The sequence below is a fragment of the Hypanus sabinus genome, chromosome 9 (genome assembly GCF_030144855.1).
Source record: "Hypanus sabinus isolate sHypSab1 chromosome 9, sHypSab1.hap1, whole genome shotgun sequence".
NCBI classification, from domain to species: domain Eukaryota; kingdom Metazoa; phylum Chordata; class Chondrichthyes; order Myliobatiformes; family Dasyatidae; genus Hypanus; species Hypanus sabinus.
The window spans coordinates 70,559,792-70,575,574 of NC_082714.1; the positions used below are offsets into that span (position 1 = coordinate 70,559,792).

At 44.1% G+C, this 15,783-nt stretch overlaps 1 protein-coding gene across 3 annotated transcripts in view; it reads left to right on the forward strand.

The window, feature by feature from the left end:
- Positions 1-15,783, forward strand: part of LOC132399478 (protein kinase C beta type) — a 346,894-nt gene that overhangs the window by 138,881 nt on the left and 192,230 nt on the right. For all 3 annotated transcript variants that reach the window (XM_059979897.1, XM_059979895.1, XM_059979896.1), the window contains one exon: positions 3,909-3,991. In XM_059979897.1, coding sequence (XP_059835880.1) covers positions 3,909-3,991 — 83 coding nt within the window. The remainder of the gene's footprint in view (positions 1-3,908; positions 3,992-15,783) is intronic.

Consider the following 15,783-nt stretch of genomic DNA (forward strand, 5'->3'; position numbering starts at 1 on the left):
AGTCAGAATCAGGAAGGGAACAATCACACTATTGGGAATATTCTATAGAACCCCAACAGCAAGAGAAACACTGAGGTGATTGGGAAAGGTGAAAAAAATAACAAGGTTGTTACCATCGGTGACTTCAACTTCCCTAATATTGCTTGCATCTCCTTAATGCAAAAGGTTAGGATTGGGCAGAATTTGTTAGGTATATCCATGAAGGATTCCTAACCCAATATTGTAAACAGGTAGACTAGACGAAAGGCTATCCTGGAATTTCTAGTGAGCAGTGAACCTAGTCAGGGTGACAGATCTCTGGGAGATCACAACAGAGACAGTGACCACAGCTACATAGAAAACCTACAGCACAATACAGGCTCTTCGGCCCACAAAGTTGTGCCGAATATGTCCATACCTTAGAAATTACTAGGATTACCCATAGCCCTCTATTTTTCTAAACTCCATTTTATCCAAAAGTCTCTTTAAAAATCCTATCGTATCTGCCTCCACCACCATTGCCAACAGCCCATTCCACGCATTCACCACTCTCTGAGTAAAGAAACTTACCCCTGACATCTCTGTACCTGCTCCCCAGCACCTTAAACCCGTGTCCTCTTGTGGCAACCATTTCAGCCCTGGGAAAAGCCTCTGACTATCCACACGATTAATGCTTCTCACCATGTTAGACATGTTATCATGTCACCTCTCATCCTCGGTTGCTCCAGGGAGAAAAGGCCGAGTTCACTCAACTTGTTTTCATAAGGCATGCTCCCCAATCCAGGCAACATCCTTGTAAATCTCCTCTGCACCCTTTCTATGGCTTCCACATTCATCCTGTAGTGAGGTGACCAGAACTGAGCGCAGTACTCCAAGTGGGGTCTGACCAGGGTCCTATATAGCTGCAACGTTACCTCTCAGCTCCTAAATTTAATTTTACGATTAATGAAGGCCATTGCACCATATGCCGCCTTAACCACAGAGTCAACCTGCTCAGCTGCTTTGAGCATCCTATGGACTCGGACCCCAAAATCACTCTGATCCTCCACACTGCCAAGAGTCTTACCACTAATACTATATTTTGCCATCATATTTGACCTACCAAAATGAACCACTTGACACTTACCTGGGTTGAACTCAACCTGCCACTTCTCAGCCCAGTTTTGCATCCTATCAATGTCTCACTGTAACCTCTGACAGCCCTCCACTCTATCCACAACATCCACAACCTTTCTGTCATCAGCAAACTTACTCATCTATCCCTCCACTTCCTCATCCAGGTCCTTTATAAAAATCACAACGAGTAAGAATAAATCCGTGAGGCAAACCATAGGTGACCAACCTCCATGCAGAATATGACCCGTCTACAACCACTCTTTGCCTTCTGTGGGCAAGCCATTTCTGGATTCACAATGCAATGTACCCTTGGATCCCATGCCTCCTTACTTTCTCAATAAGCTTTGCATGGGGTACCTTATTAAATGCCTTGCCGAAATCCATATACACTACATCTGCTGCTCTTCCTTCATTAATGTGTTTAGTCACATCCTGAAAAACTTCAATCAGGCTTGTAAGGCATGACCTGTCTTTCACAAAGCCATGCTAACTATTCCTAATCATATTATACCTCTCCAAATGTTCATAAATCCTGCCTCTCAGGATATTCTCCATCAACTTACCAACCACTAAAGTAGACTCACTGGTCTATAATTTCCTGGGCTATCTCTACTCCCTTTCTTGAATAATGGAACAACATCTGCAACCCTCCAATCCTCTGAAACCTCTCCTGTCCCCATTGATGATTCAAAGACCCAGAGGCTCAGCAGTCTCCTCCCTCGCTTCCCACAGTAGCCTGGCATACATCTCATCCGGTCCTGACGACTTTCCAAAAGCTCCAGCACATACTCTTTCTTAATATCTACATGCTCAAGCTTTTCAGTTTGCTGCAAGTTATCACTACAATCACGAAGGTCATTTTCCATAGTGAATCAATAGACAGTAGGTGCAGGAGTAGGCCATTCGGCCCTTCTAGCCCGCACCACTATTCACTGTGATCATGGCAGATCATACACAATCAGTACCCCGTTCCTGCCCTCTCCCCATATCCCTTGACCCTGCTATCTATAAGAGCTCTATCCAGCTCTCTCAGTATCCTGAGAGTAAAGTATTCATTAAGTACCTCTACTATTTCCTCCACTTCCATACACACTTTCCCATTGGAGGCCATGTCTTTATGAATGTTTTAGGCAGAGGTTGATAGTTTCTTGATGGTCAGGGCAGGAAGGGATACGGGGGAGAAAGGAAGGCAGGAGATTGGGACTGAAAGGAAAACTGGATCAGCTTTGAAAATGGTGGAGCAGACTCAATGGGTCAAATGGCCTAATTCTGCTCCTGTATCTTATGGACTTATGGCCCCATGGAAATATGGAGGTTGTTTAGGGAGCACTTGCATGTAGTTCTGGATAGGGTAAAGATATGGATGACAAGGGAAGTCGAACTGCTAGTCAAGAGAAAGAAGGAAGCGTTCTTAAGGTTTAGAAAGCAAGTATCAGACAGGGTTCTTGAGAGTCATAAGTCAATCAGGAAGGACCTAAATAAGAGACTTGGGAGAGTTATAGAGGATATGAGAAAGTATTGCCGATTAAGGAATAGTCCAAGTCCAAGGTATTTTAAGTATACATGAAGAACATGAGGATGACTGGAGTTGAGGGTAGGATTGATCAAGTTGTGGTTAAGAAAGAGGATATGTTGCAAGTTTTGAAAAAACAGGATAGATAAGTCTCCATGCCAGATTGGATATACCCTAGGTTCTAATAGGAAGTGAGGAAAGAGATTGCTCTGTCTTTGTAGATGGTCTTTGTACCCTCATTGGCCAAAAGGGTAGTACCAGAAGATTGGATGGTGGCAAATATTCCTTTGTTTCAGAAAGGTAATAATAATCCTGGGATTGTAGGCCAGTCAGTCTTGTGTCAGTGGTGGGCTAACTATTGGACAGAATTTCACTTCAGGAAATCCTCTGAAGAGGTGGTCTCAGAAGAAGAAATTGTAGAGGCCTCCTGTGGCTATTTTATTAACAATGGAGTGTTAGTGAGAAACTGGACTCCAAAAAAAATCCTTTCAGGATGATTGGAGTATTGTTTATCAAATTGTTGTTCCTGATGTTTACCAGCCTGACAAATTGCATTTGACTCATGATCATTGTCTGGTTGGTCATTTAGGCATGAAGAAAACTCTTGGCCATGAGATTAGGTATTTCTTCTAGCCCGATGTAGGACTGTACTGTAGGTCATGCCAGGAGTGTCAGATTGTTGGTAAGCCCAATCAAACCATCCCTTTTGTTCCTCTCCATCCTATCCCTGCCAACAGGGAGCCTTTTGAATGAATCTGAGTCGTTTGTGTTAACCATTTGCTGAAGGGACACAGGCAGTGAATGCTGCCCCTGCAGCAACAACCAAACCCCATCATTTCACTGGAGATGGTGCTGGGTGCTGCCTTTAGTTGATGGATACACTGTACAGGATGTCAGGTACAGTCATCATTTGAACCTGACCAATGAGTTCACTGCAGTTCTAGCTGAGTCTTCCCAAGCACCAACAAGAATGGCAAATCTGTACTGAGGTGAAATTGGTTTATAATGGTTTTGAGTTGTGTTGCATTTCTTCACACTCGTTTTTCCACCCTCACACTTTCATGTTTTTGGGTGGACAACTTCCTTTAGATGTAGATCAATTCTAATTTAGATTATAGTACTCTCAGCTGCTGCAGTCTGCTGTCAACGTGACAGTAGACGAGTCTCAGTTGCTCAGTGTGCGTTCTCTTGTACATTACATAAGCTTACTGTTTTCTGATATTTCGATGCTTATCAGTTAGTTTATATATTCTGATTGGCATTTAATTTGACTTCTCTCCATCCATATTCTCGTTTACAGTTTGCTCCTTCGTAGTCCACAAGCGGTGCCATGAGTTTGTCACCTTCTCCTGCCCAGGTGCAGATACGGGACCTGCCTCTGAGGTAAGGTTTCATGTATATTTGTGTGTATATCAGTGACTGGAGAGGGTCCAGAGGAGGTTTACCACAATGATTCTGGGAATGAAAGGGTTAACATATGAGGACTCTGATGGCTCTGAGCCTGTACTTAATGGAGTTTAGAAGAATGGGGGAGGGGGGGTGGGTGGGATCTCTTTGAAACCTTTTGAATATTGAAAGACCTAGGTAGAGTGGATATGGAGAGGATGTTTTGTGTTGTGGGTGAGTCTAAGACTTGAGGACGCAGTCTCAAAATAGAGATGAGAAGGAATTTATTTAGCCAGAGGGAGGTGAATCTGTTGCATTCATTGCCATGGATGGCTGAGAGGGCCATTCTTTGAATATATTTAAAGTAGTGTTTGATAGGTTCTTGATTTGGCGTTGTGGATAATGAAGTAGGTTTTCAAAACTTGCAGTGAGATTTAGGCCAGTTAGAAGAGTGGGCTGAACGATGGCAGATGGAGTTTAATGCTAATAAGTGTGAGGTGCTACATTTTGGTAGGAATAATCCAAATAGGACATACATGGTAAATGGTATGGCATTGAAAAATGCAGTAGAACAGAGTGATCTAGGAATAATGGTGCATAGTTCCCTGGAATCTCATGTGGATAGGGTGGTGAAGAAAGCTTTTGGTATGCTGGCCTTTATAAATCAGAGCATTGAGTATAGAAGATGGGATGTAATGTTAAAATTGTACAAGGCATTGGTAAGGCCGAATTTGGAGTATTGTGTACATTTTGGGTCACTGAATCATAGGAAAGATATCAAAAAAGTAGAGAGAGTACAGAGAAGATTTACTAGAATGTTAGCTGGGTTTCAGCACCTAAGTTTCAGAGAGAGGTTGAACAAGTTAGGTCTTTATTCTTTGGAGCATAGAAGGTTGAGGGGGGACTTGATAGAGGTATTTAAAATTATGAGGGGGATAGATAGAGTTGACGTGGATAGGCTTTTTTCATTGAGAGTAGGGGAGATTCAAACAAGAGGACGTGAGTTGAGAGGGGGTTAAGGGTAACACGAGGGGGAATTTCTTTACTCAGAGTGGTAGTTGTTTGGAAAGAGCTTCCAGTAGAAGTGGTAGAGGCAGGTTCGGTATTGTCATTTAAAGCAAAATTGGATAGGTATATGGACAGGAAAGGAATGGAGGGTTATGGGCTGAGTGTGGGTCAGTGGGATTAGGTGAGAGTAAGCATTCGGCACAGACTAGAAGGGCCGAGATGACCTGTTTCCGTGCTGTAATTGTTATATTAGTCGAGGCATCAAAGGCAATGGGAGAAGACAGGAGAATGGGGTTGAGAGGGATAATAGTTCAAAGTTCAAAAGTGTGAAGTAAAATTTATCAGAGTACATACATATTACCACAGTACATTCATACAACCCTGCGATTGTTTCTCTGTGCATACTTAGCAAATCAGTAAATGTAAACAGGATCAAAGGACAACAAACTGCAAATACAGATATAAATACAGTAAGGGGCAATAAATAATGAAAGTGTAACCCCCTGGGTCGCCTCAGGCTCGCTCAGCTCGTTCTCGTCTAGGGGGAGCAGCCTTCGGCCCCGCCAAACTGGGTAATCAGCTGGTGTGGATGCTGTGTGAGGTCCCCGCCTCACCCAAAAACAGACAGTACATCATATGCGATTAAATGAGTACAATTTATAAAGGTTACTATAACTAAGTGATTAATAACGATACAGTATATATGAAGAGAAAATTAAAGAAAAGGCGCCAAACTTATCAAAGTCCAAACCACTTCGTGCACAGCCGTTGGAGCTCAATTTCTGAAGTCTTCTGGCCACCATTCGATCCCCTCCGAACTCCTCGGACTCTCCAAACAGCTCAGGACCCTCCGAGCGGTCAACCAAGCACATCTAGCTTCATCCCCCCCCCCCTCGGAGAATCTCCCGGCCTCGGACCCCCCTTTGGGGTCCGATCCTCGCCCAGCTTAGAGCATTGCGTCCTCTCTCTCGACCCCCTAGCGCCGATCTGCCCAAAAGCCCGTCAACAAAAGCTTACAGACTCAGAAGAAAGAACATTAATCCCCATTTGGTTTACAAAGGAATACCATTCTCGTTATCAGTAAATTAGCATTCCTGCTAGTTAACAAAAAAGAAGAAACCCTCTTTACAAAAGCATGAAATAATGAGAAAGAATCCTTAAAGTGAGACCATCAGTTGTGAGAGCATCAGAAGTAGAATGAGTGTAGTTAACCTCTTTCGTTCAAGAGGAGTAGTAACTTGATGATTGAAGAGTAGTAACTGTTCTTGAACCTGGTGGTGTGAGTCCTGAAGCACTTGTACCTTCTACCTGATGGCAACAGCAAGAGAAGAGCTTGGCCTGGTGGTGAGGATCTTTGATGGATGCTGCTTTTCTACAAAATTTCATGTAGTTACCCTCAATGGTTGGGAGGGTTTTGCCCGTGATGTACTGGGCCAAATCCACTACCTTTTGTAGTATTTTCCACTCAAAGGCATTGGTGTTTCCAATACCAGCTGTAATGCAGCCAGTCAACACACCTTCCACCACACATCTGTAGAAGTTTGCCAAGATTTTTGATGTTGTGCAGAATCTTTGCAGACTTCTGAAGAAGAAGAGTGCTGTCGTGCTTTCTTCACAATTACATTTATATGATGTGTCCAGGACAGGTCCTCTTGAGATGGTGACGCCCAGAAATTTACAATTACTAACCCTCTCCACCTCTGATTCTCCAATGAGTACAGGCTCATGGAGCTCTGGTTTCCCTCTCCTGAAGTCTATAATCAGTTCCTTGGTCTTACTGACATTGAATGACAGGTTGTTGTTATTACAGCACACAGCCAAGTTTTCAATCTCCCTTCTGTATGCTGATTCATCACCTCCTTTGATACAGCCCACACCAGTGGTGTCATTAGCAAATTTGCAAATGTTGTTGGAGCTGTACTTACCCACAGGCATAGGTGTACAGCGAGCAGAGCAGGGTGTTAAGTACATATCCCTTCACTGCTCCTGTACTGTTGGAGATTGTTGAGATGTTTTTTCCAATCCAGACTGACTACGGCCTATAACTGAAGAAATCCAAGATCCAATGACACGAGGATATTGAGGTCCAGGTTTTGGAGGTTACTGATTAGTTTGAGGGAATGATGGCATTAAATACTGAGCTGTAATCGATAAAGACCATCCTGATGTATGCATCTTTGCTGTTCAGATGTTCCAGGATTGTGTGATGAGCCAATGAGATAGCATCTGCTGTAGACCTGTTGCTTTGGTGTGTGAATTGGAGTGGATCCACGTTGCCACTCAGACAGGAGCTGATATGCTTCTACACCAACCTCTCAAAGCACTTCAGCACTGTGGATGTAAGTGCCACTGGGCAGTAGTCATTTAGATAGGTTACTGGGCACTGATATGATTGAGGCCTGCTTGAAGCAGGTGGGTACCACACACTGCCAGAGTGAGAGATTGAAAATATCCATGAACACACCAGCTAGTTGATCAGCACAGGTCTTCTGTACTCGGCCAGGTACGCTGTCCGAACTGGATGCTTTCCTTGGATTCAGTCTTTTGAAGGCAGCCCACACATCATAATCAGATACTGAGACCAAAGGATTATCGGGAGACATGGGGGGTCCACAATGGTTCCTCCCTAATCTGGTGATCAAGCAAGCATAGGAGGCATTGAGCTCATCTGGAAGTGAGGCTCTGCTGTACCCTATGTCGCAAGATCTCACTGAAGGAGGTTATGGCATTCAAACCTTGCCACAGCTGTTGACATCCCTCAGTCTAGTCCAGAATCTCCACTTTACCTGTGAGATGGCTTTCCAGTGATCATACCTGCACTTCTTGTAGCATTCTTGATCTACAGACTTGAATGCCTCTGATCTGGCTCTCAGCAGATTCCAGATTTCATTTTTCATCCAGGGCCTTTGATTGGGGAAAACCCTGAATGCTTTTTTGGGGACACACTCATCCACAACTGTTTTAATAAAGTCTGTAATGACCCTGAAGTAATCATTCACATCCTCAGATGATTTCTTGAATACTGTCCATCCACTGACTCAAGACAATCCTGTAACTGTTCCTCTGCCTCCTATGGCTACCTCATAGTTGTCTTGATCTCTGGAGCCTTACTTTTCAGGCTCTCTCTGTTTGCAGGTGGTAGGACTACAGCCAGATGATCTGACTTGACAAAATGCAGTCTCAGGAAGAAACAATAGGCATTCCTTATCATATAGTAGCAGTAGGGGTGACAGTGTACTGAACCTGTAACATACAGTCCCCTGCGGGTGAAGTTGTACCGACCCTGTATCATACAGTCCCCTGGGGTGACAGTGTACTCACCCTGTAACACACAGTCCCCTGGGGGCAACAGTGTACTCACCCTGTAACACACAGTCCCCTGGGGCGACAGTGTACTGACTCTGTAACACACAGATCACCTGGGGTGACAGTGTACTGACTCTGTAACACACAGTCCCCTGGGGTGACAGTGTACTCACCCTGTAACACACAGTCCCCTGGGGGCAACAGTGTACTCACCCTGTAACACACAGTCCCCTGGGGGCAACAGTGTACTCACCCTGTAACACACAGTCCCCTGGGCGTGATGGTGTACTGACCTGGTATCACGCAGTTGCCTGGGGGTGACGTTGTACTGACCCTGTAACACACAGTACCCTGGGGTGATGGTGTACTGACCCTGTCTCAGTTATGCTTTTGATGCCCACTCTAGGGTACTAATGTCTGGGTTGACGGTAGGAATAGGATGATCTTAGCATATAAATGCATGACTGAGGAACTGGTGAAGAGGGCAGGCGTTCAGATTCCTGGATCATTGGTATCTCTTCTGGGGATTGTACGATCTGTGAAAAAGGGACGGGTTACACCTAAACGTGAGAGGCGCCAATACCCTTACAAGCAGGTGTTTGGATGCGTTAAATATAATTTGGCATGGGCATGGGAACCGGAGTGATAGTGAAGAAGATGAGGTAGTTGGCTTACAAGCTGAGGCAATGAGCAAGGAAAGGCTGATGATGGGGCAAAATTGCAGTCAACAGAATGAGTTGCAACGTAAAAACCGGACAAAATCGAAAAGGGTGAATACAGGACTGAAGGTATTATCTTTGAATGTGTGCAGTATATGGAATAAGGTAGGTGAACTTGCAGCAGAGCTACAGATTGGCATGTTGATGTTTTGGACATAATTGAATCATGGCTGAAAGAAGATTTTAGCTGGAAGTTTAACATCCAAGAATATACATTGTATTGAAGGGACAGGCAGAGGGGGTGGGGTGGCTGTCTTGGTTAAAAAATGAAATCAAATCCTTAGAAAGAGGTGACATAGGATCAGAAGGTGGTAAATTGTGCATAAAGCTAGATAACTGCAAAGGTAAAATGACTCTGGTGGGAGTAGGTTGAGAAAATCAGGTTGGTGGTGGATCGCAAGAGGGGGAACTTCTAGAGTGTCTATTGAGATGGCTTTTTAGAGCAGCTTGTGGTTGAGACCACCAGGGGATCAGCTATCTCGATTGGGTGTTGTGCAATGAACTGGAATTGCTTAGAGTGTTTAAGGTAAAGGGACCCTTAGGGGAGACAGAGGTCATAAGACGATTGAAATCATCCTGCAATTTAAGAAGTCAGATGTATCAGTATTACGGTGGGATAAAGCGAATAACAGGGGCATGAGAGAGGAGCTGGTCAACATTGATCAGAATAGAACACTGGCAGGGATGTTGGCAGAGCAGCAGAGACTGGAATTTCTGGGAACAATTCAGATGGTGCAGGATATGTTAATCCCATATAGAAAGAAATATTCTAAAGGCAGGATGATGTAACTGTGGCTGACAAGAGAGTCAAAGCAAACAAAGGCTAAAGAAAGAGAAGGCATATAATAGAGCAAAAATTAGTGGGAATTTAGAGTATTGGAAGCTTTCAAAAACCAACAGAAGCCAGCTGAAAAAGTCATCAACAAGGAAAAGATAGAATAGGAATGTAAGCTAGCCAGTGATATTAAAGTGGATACCTAAAACTTCTTCAGATATATAAATTGTAAAGAGAGACAAGAATAGATATCAGGCTGCTGGAAAATGATGCTGGGGAGTTAGTAATGAGAGTCAAGGAAATGGCAGACGAACTCAATTAGTAATTTGCATCAGTCTTCACTGTAGTGGGACAGTGGTATATACCTCAAGGTACTGAAAGAAGTGGTTGAAGAGATTGTGGAGGCATTAGTAATGATCCTTAATCATCAATTGATTCTGGAATGGTTCTGGAGGACTGGAAAACTGCAAGTAGGTCACTACATTCTTCAAGAAGGGAGAGAGGCAGAAGAAAGGAAATTATAGGCCATTTATTCTGACCTCAGTGGTTGGGAAAAGTTAGCGTCGATGTGGTTTTGGGTTACTTGCTGGCACATGATAAAATAGGCTGTAGTCAGCATGGTTTCCTTAAGGGAAGATCTTGCATGATAAATCTGTTGGAATTATTTGAAGAAATAACAAGCAGGATAGACAAAGATGAATCAGTGGATGTTGTGTACTTTGATTTTCAGAAAGCCTTTGACAAAGTGCCACACATAAGGCTGCTTAACAAGCTATGAGCCCATTGTATTATAGGAAAGATTCTAGCCTGGATAAAGCAGTGGCTGGTTGGCAGGAGATGAAGAGTGGGAATAAAGGGAGTCTTTTCTGGTTGGTTGCCAGTGACTACTGATGTTCCATAGGGGTCTGCGCTGGGACCACTTCTTTGTCTGTTGTATATCAGTGATTGGGATAATATAATTGATGGCTTTGTGGCCAAATTTGCGGATGATATGAAGATTGCTGGAGGTGTAGATAGTTTTGGGGAAGTAGAGAGGCTTCGTTGCTCCTAATTTTTCTACAATTACTTCATCTTGGATATTTTCCCTATCAAAGTCCTCAACCACGCTCGGAATAACAGTTGTGCACTGTTTTCTTCCTGTATCTGAATAGAGCACAATTCCTCTCCCACAGATAATGCCTACAGTTTCAGATTTTATTTTTATCCCGTGAGAGCTAATTTAAAAGAAATAATTGGATAATTGTTACTGACCAAGTAACACTCAAATATTGTGTGCTTTGGGTGTAATGTGTTTTCTTTTCACTTTTCATTAATTGTGTTGCCTTTTCTGGCTCCACTCCACATGGAGTGGGGGTTTTGTGACTAACGTTTTCACAAATGGGGGATAAAATTGATCACTTGGTGTCCTATCGAGAGAGGTTAGGCATTTTGAGTTTGTATTCCTTGGAGTTTAAAGGAGTGAGAGGTAGCCGTATTAAATACATAGGGGATCACGATGCTGGGATATTTTCACTACAGGGAGAGTCCCAAACGAGGAGAGGTAATTCCAAAATAATGGACTGATCATTTAAAACTGGGTTGTCTAAAGCTGTCTTCTCTCAGACAGCGGTGAACCTCTGGAATTGTTTCCTGAGAGGGTGGTGGAAGTTAGATCATTGGATCCCTCCATTCCTTGCATATTCACACACATCTCCAAGCGACTTTTAAATGCCTCTAGCTTATTTAAGATTGAGATAGATAAATGTTTGAATTTTGAGGAATTGACATTGTGGGCAGCCAGAACAGAAAAGGACCCGAGGCCAGCAGTGATCAGTCATGTTCATCATGCACAGTAGAGCTGGTTTCAGGAATTAAGTGGCCTACTCCTGTATTCTGGTGTACTTCATCACTCCATATTGCTCCAGTGCTGTCTGACTCAGCCCCTTCCATTCATTCTCACACTTCTGGTCTTGCATCAACTATTCTCTTGCTGTCTAAATGATCACTCTTGCCGTTACCACGCCAACGGCAGTATCACTGCCAACAATTCTATTATTTTCCACTACCTCCAGGATACATGTGATGTGACATGGTAGTGTATGTTCCTGTCAAACACAGTGAGAAGGAGGTTCTTGGTTTTGTGTGTGGGGGAGTGTCAACTCTCTCAGGCGAGCAGTTCTTACAGTTTCTGCACTGATTTTTCCAGTCTGCTTTGCTAGTTTTAGTATCCAAGCTGCTTATTCGCTTTTCATTTTCAGGCAGTTGTATCACAGATGTTTCGAGTTTATAATTTTATAGAGTACGGAGAAGTACAGCACAGCAACAGACCCTTCAGCCCATCCAGTCTGTGACAAGCTATTTAAACTGCCTACTCCCATTGACCTGCACCAGGACCATAGCCCTCCATACCCCTACCATCCATGTACCTATCTAAACTTCCCTTAAACTTTGAAATTGACCTCACAAGCACCACCTGCACTGGAAGCTCATTTCACAACCCACTGAGTGAAGACGTTTCCCCTCATGCTCCCCTTAACCTTTTCACCTTTCATCCTTAACCCATGACCTGTAATTGTTGTCCCATTCAACTTCAGTGGAAAAAGCCTGTTTGCTTTTCCCCTATCAATACTCCTCATAGTTTTGAATACCTCTATCAAAGCTCTTCTTAATCTTCTACATTCCAAGGAATAACATCCTAATCCTAAAGTTTCTGCACTGCACTTGACTTGAGTGGAAGTAGTTCTTAAAGATGACCTCTAGATGAAGTTACTACCATTACGACATCTTCAGTTGTGTACCTTGACATCACTGGGTGTTTCGGCCTTTTATCACAAGACACCCTCAGCTGAGGCAGGCCCACCACAGGCTGATCAGGCCTGGGTGTGTGTCACATGGTTAGTATCTAGATAGTCACTTGGCAGCCCAGACAGCATCCCTTCTTTTCTGCCACAGCCAGTGACTGCTCATTTTGGCGGCATTAACAAGTGCTTTGATTGCCTTCCTATGGGCCTGCCCTCTTACTCCTACTTCCCTCAGCAGCCTTACGGTGGAACTGACTACAAAGCCCCTGCCCCCCACCTCAACTGGGCGCACTTTTATGTTCCTGCCTCCCTCCTTTGCTTCAGCTGCAAGGTTAGCATATCGCAGCCTTTTCCGTTTGTAAGCCTCATGCACAACATCCTCCCAGGAGACTGTCAGCTCAATGATAAAGACAGGAGTTGGACCAAAGGACCAGGTCAGTTCACAGGTTGGTGGTTGCAATTTCAGATGGGAAGATAAGTTTCTGGCCTAAATCGACATGCACTTCCCAATCCCTGGCTGCACTCAGTGGGCATGAGTCATGAGGCAAGGGGTTAGTCCCCGGTTTCTCTCCTTCCTGGATGAAGGATGGTAGTTATGGGACTGTTGTCTGGGCATTGAGAGGCCTGGCATTGGTGGTTACTCTGTTACACTCAAGTTCAGCTGCCAAACACCTAAGCACTTGGTTGTGTCACCAGGTGTAGCTGCCTTGTATTAGGCTGGTCTTGCGACTAACCAAGATATGCTTGAGGGATGCTGGGACTGCGCACAGAGGACAGGCTGGATCCTCTCCCAGCCAAACGTTTAAGTTTGTAGGAGAGGGCAGGACATCATTTGTTGCTCTGATGATAAAGCTCAATCTGTTTGACTCCATGCTCCATATGATTTTCCATGTGATTTTCCAACCTTTAACAACCTCCCACCTCATCCAGTAGACTTGCTTGGCTTGGGATGTTGGTTTGACACATCTGGCTGCTGCTTCTTGGCGGCACACCTCCTCCACCACCAGGTGCCTTTTGCCAGGTAGGTTTCATTCCTCCCAAGGCCAAAGCCTCCTCTGCCCTGTTGGACATGTCCCGGTGTTGGAAGGTAGCTTCTGCATCCAGTACTGCTGCGGCTGGGGTCCATTTCTTCCCTTTTGCTACAGCAGGAGCAATGCCTCTTACGATTGGGTCCTGAGATTTTTTGAGTGTCATTTACACCCTTGCTTTGGCACATTTGTATTCCTCCACCAGGCTAGAAATTGGCAGGGAAAGGACTCCGTTCCAGTAAAGTCCCATGCTGCTAAGGCATCTCAGTAGCCCAAGCCACTTCCTCACATGTGAGTTCACCAGCCTCTCCAGCCGATTTGCATGAGACATAGTGACTTCATAGATGGTAATTGGCCACTTTGATTTATGAAGGCCATTGTAACTAAAGCTTTCTTTATGATCCTATGAACCCATGACCCCACTTTCAATGAATTATGGGCCTGTATTCCCCGATCCCTTTGTTTTACCACACTCCTCAGTAATCTACCATTCACTGTGTAAGACCTACCCTGGTTGGTCGTACCAATAATGCAATAACTCGCACTTGTCTGCATTAAATTCCATCTGCCATTTTTCCAGTTGGTCCAGATCCCGATGCAAGCTGTGATAGCCCTCCTCACTGTCCACTACATCCACAATCTTGGTGTCATCTGCAAACTTGCTGACCCAGTTATCCACATTATCATTCAGATCATTGATGTAGATGACAAACAGCAACAGACCCAGCACCAGTCCCTGTGTCACACCACTAGTCACAGGCCTCCAGTCAGAGAGCAACCATCTACTACCTCTCTCTGGCTTCTCCAATATCTAATCCAGTTTACTACTTTACCTTGAATGTCGAGTGACTGAACCACCTTGACCAGCGTGGCTGCGGGATCTTGTCAAATAGCTTACTAAAGTCCATGTAGACAACGTTCATTGCCTTGCCTTCATTCACTTTCCTGGTAACTTCATCGAAAAACTCTGGAGATTGGATAGACACTACCTACCAAGCTCAAAGCCATGCTGATTATCCTTAATCAGTCTATATCTACTCTATGGTCGCTGAGAATAACTGTCCCGCTACTGATGTCAGGCTCATCTGTCTACAGTTTAATGTTTTTATTAAAAGAGTCTTTCTTGATCAGCAGAACAACATTGGCTACTCCAATCTTCTGGTACCTTACCTGTTGCTAAAGGTGATTTAAATGTCTGTGCGAGGATCCCAACAAATTCTGCACTTGCCTCCCACAGGGTCTGAGGGGAAACCTTAGACTATAAGTTCATGAGAAGTAGGAGCAGAATTAGGCCATTCAGTCCATCATGTCTTTTCCATCATGGCTGATGCCAGATCCCCCTCAACTGCATACACCTACCTTCTTGCCAAATCCTTTGATGCCCTTACTGATCAGAAATTGATCAACTTACACCTCAAATATACCCATGGAATTGGCCTCCACCCGAACAGAGCATTCCATAGATTCGCCACTCTCTAACTGAAATATTCCTCCTTACTTCTGTTCTAAAACGTCGCCCCTCAATTATGAGGCCGCGCTCTCTGGTTCTGGATACCCCCACCAGAAGAAACATCCTCTCCACATCAACCCTATCTGGTCTTTTCAACATTCGGTAGGTTTCAATGAGATCCAACCCTTTATATTCTATTCCCTTGAAATAAATGCCAAGCTGATGCAGATATATAAAGAGTAAAAGAGAGTCAAGTGTAGATATTTGACCACTAGGAGGTGACACTGGAAAGATAGTAATGGAAACAAATCAATGGCAGGCAAACTTAATTAGTATTTTGCATCAGTCTTCATTATGGAAGATATCTGAAGTGAGCCAGAAGTTCAAGAACTTTGGGGCAGAAGTGAGTGTTACTGTTACTAAGGAGAAGGTGCTAGTGTAGCTAAAAATTCTGAAGGTAGATAATTCACCTGGATTAGATGGACAACACCCCATGTTTCTGAATGGGGTAGCTGAAGAGATTGTGGAGGCATTAGTAGTGGTCTTTGAAAGGTGTCAAAGGTCGCGGGGAGAAGGCAAGAGAATGGGGTTGAGAGAGGCAACAAATTACCCATGATGGAATGGTAGAGCAGTCTTGATGGGCTGAATGGCCTAATTTTTTTATATATGTCTGATGGCTTTCTGGAACTGGAAAATTGCAAATGTCACTTAACTCTCTTAAGA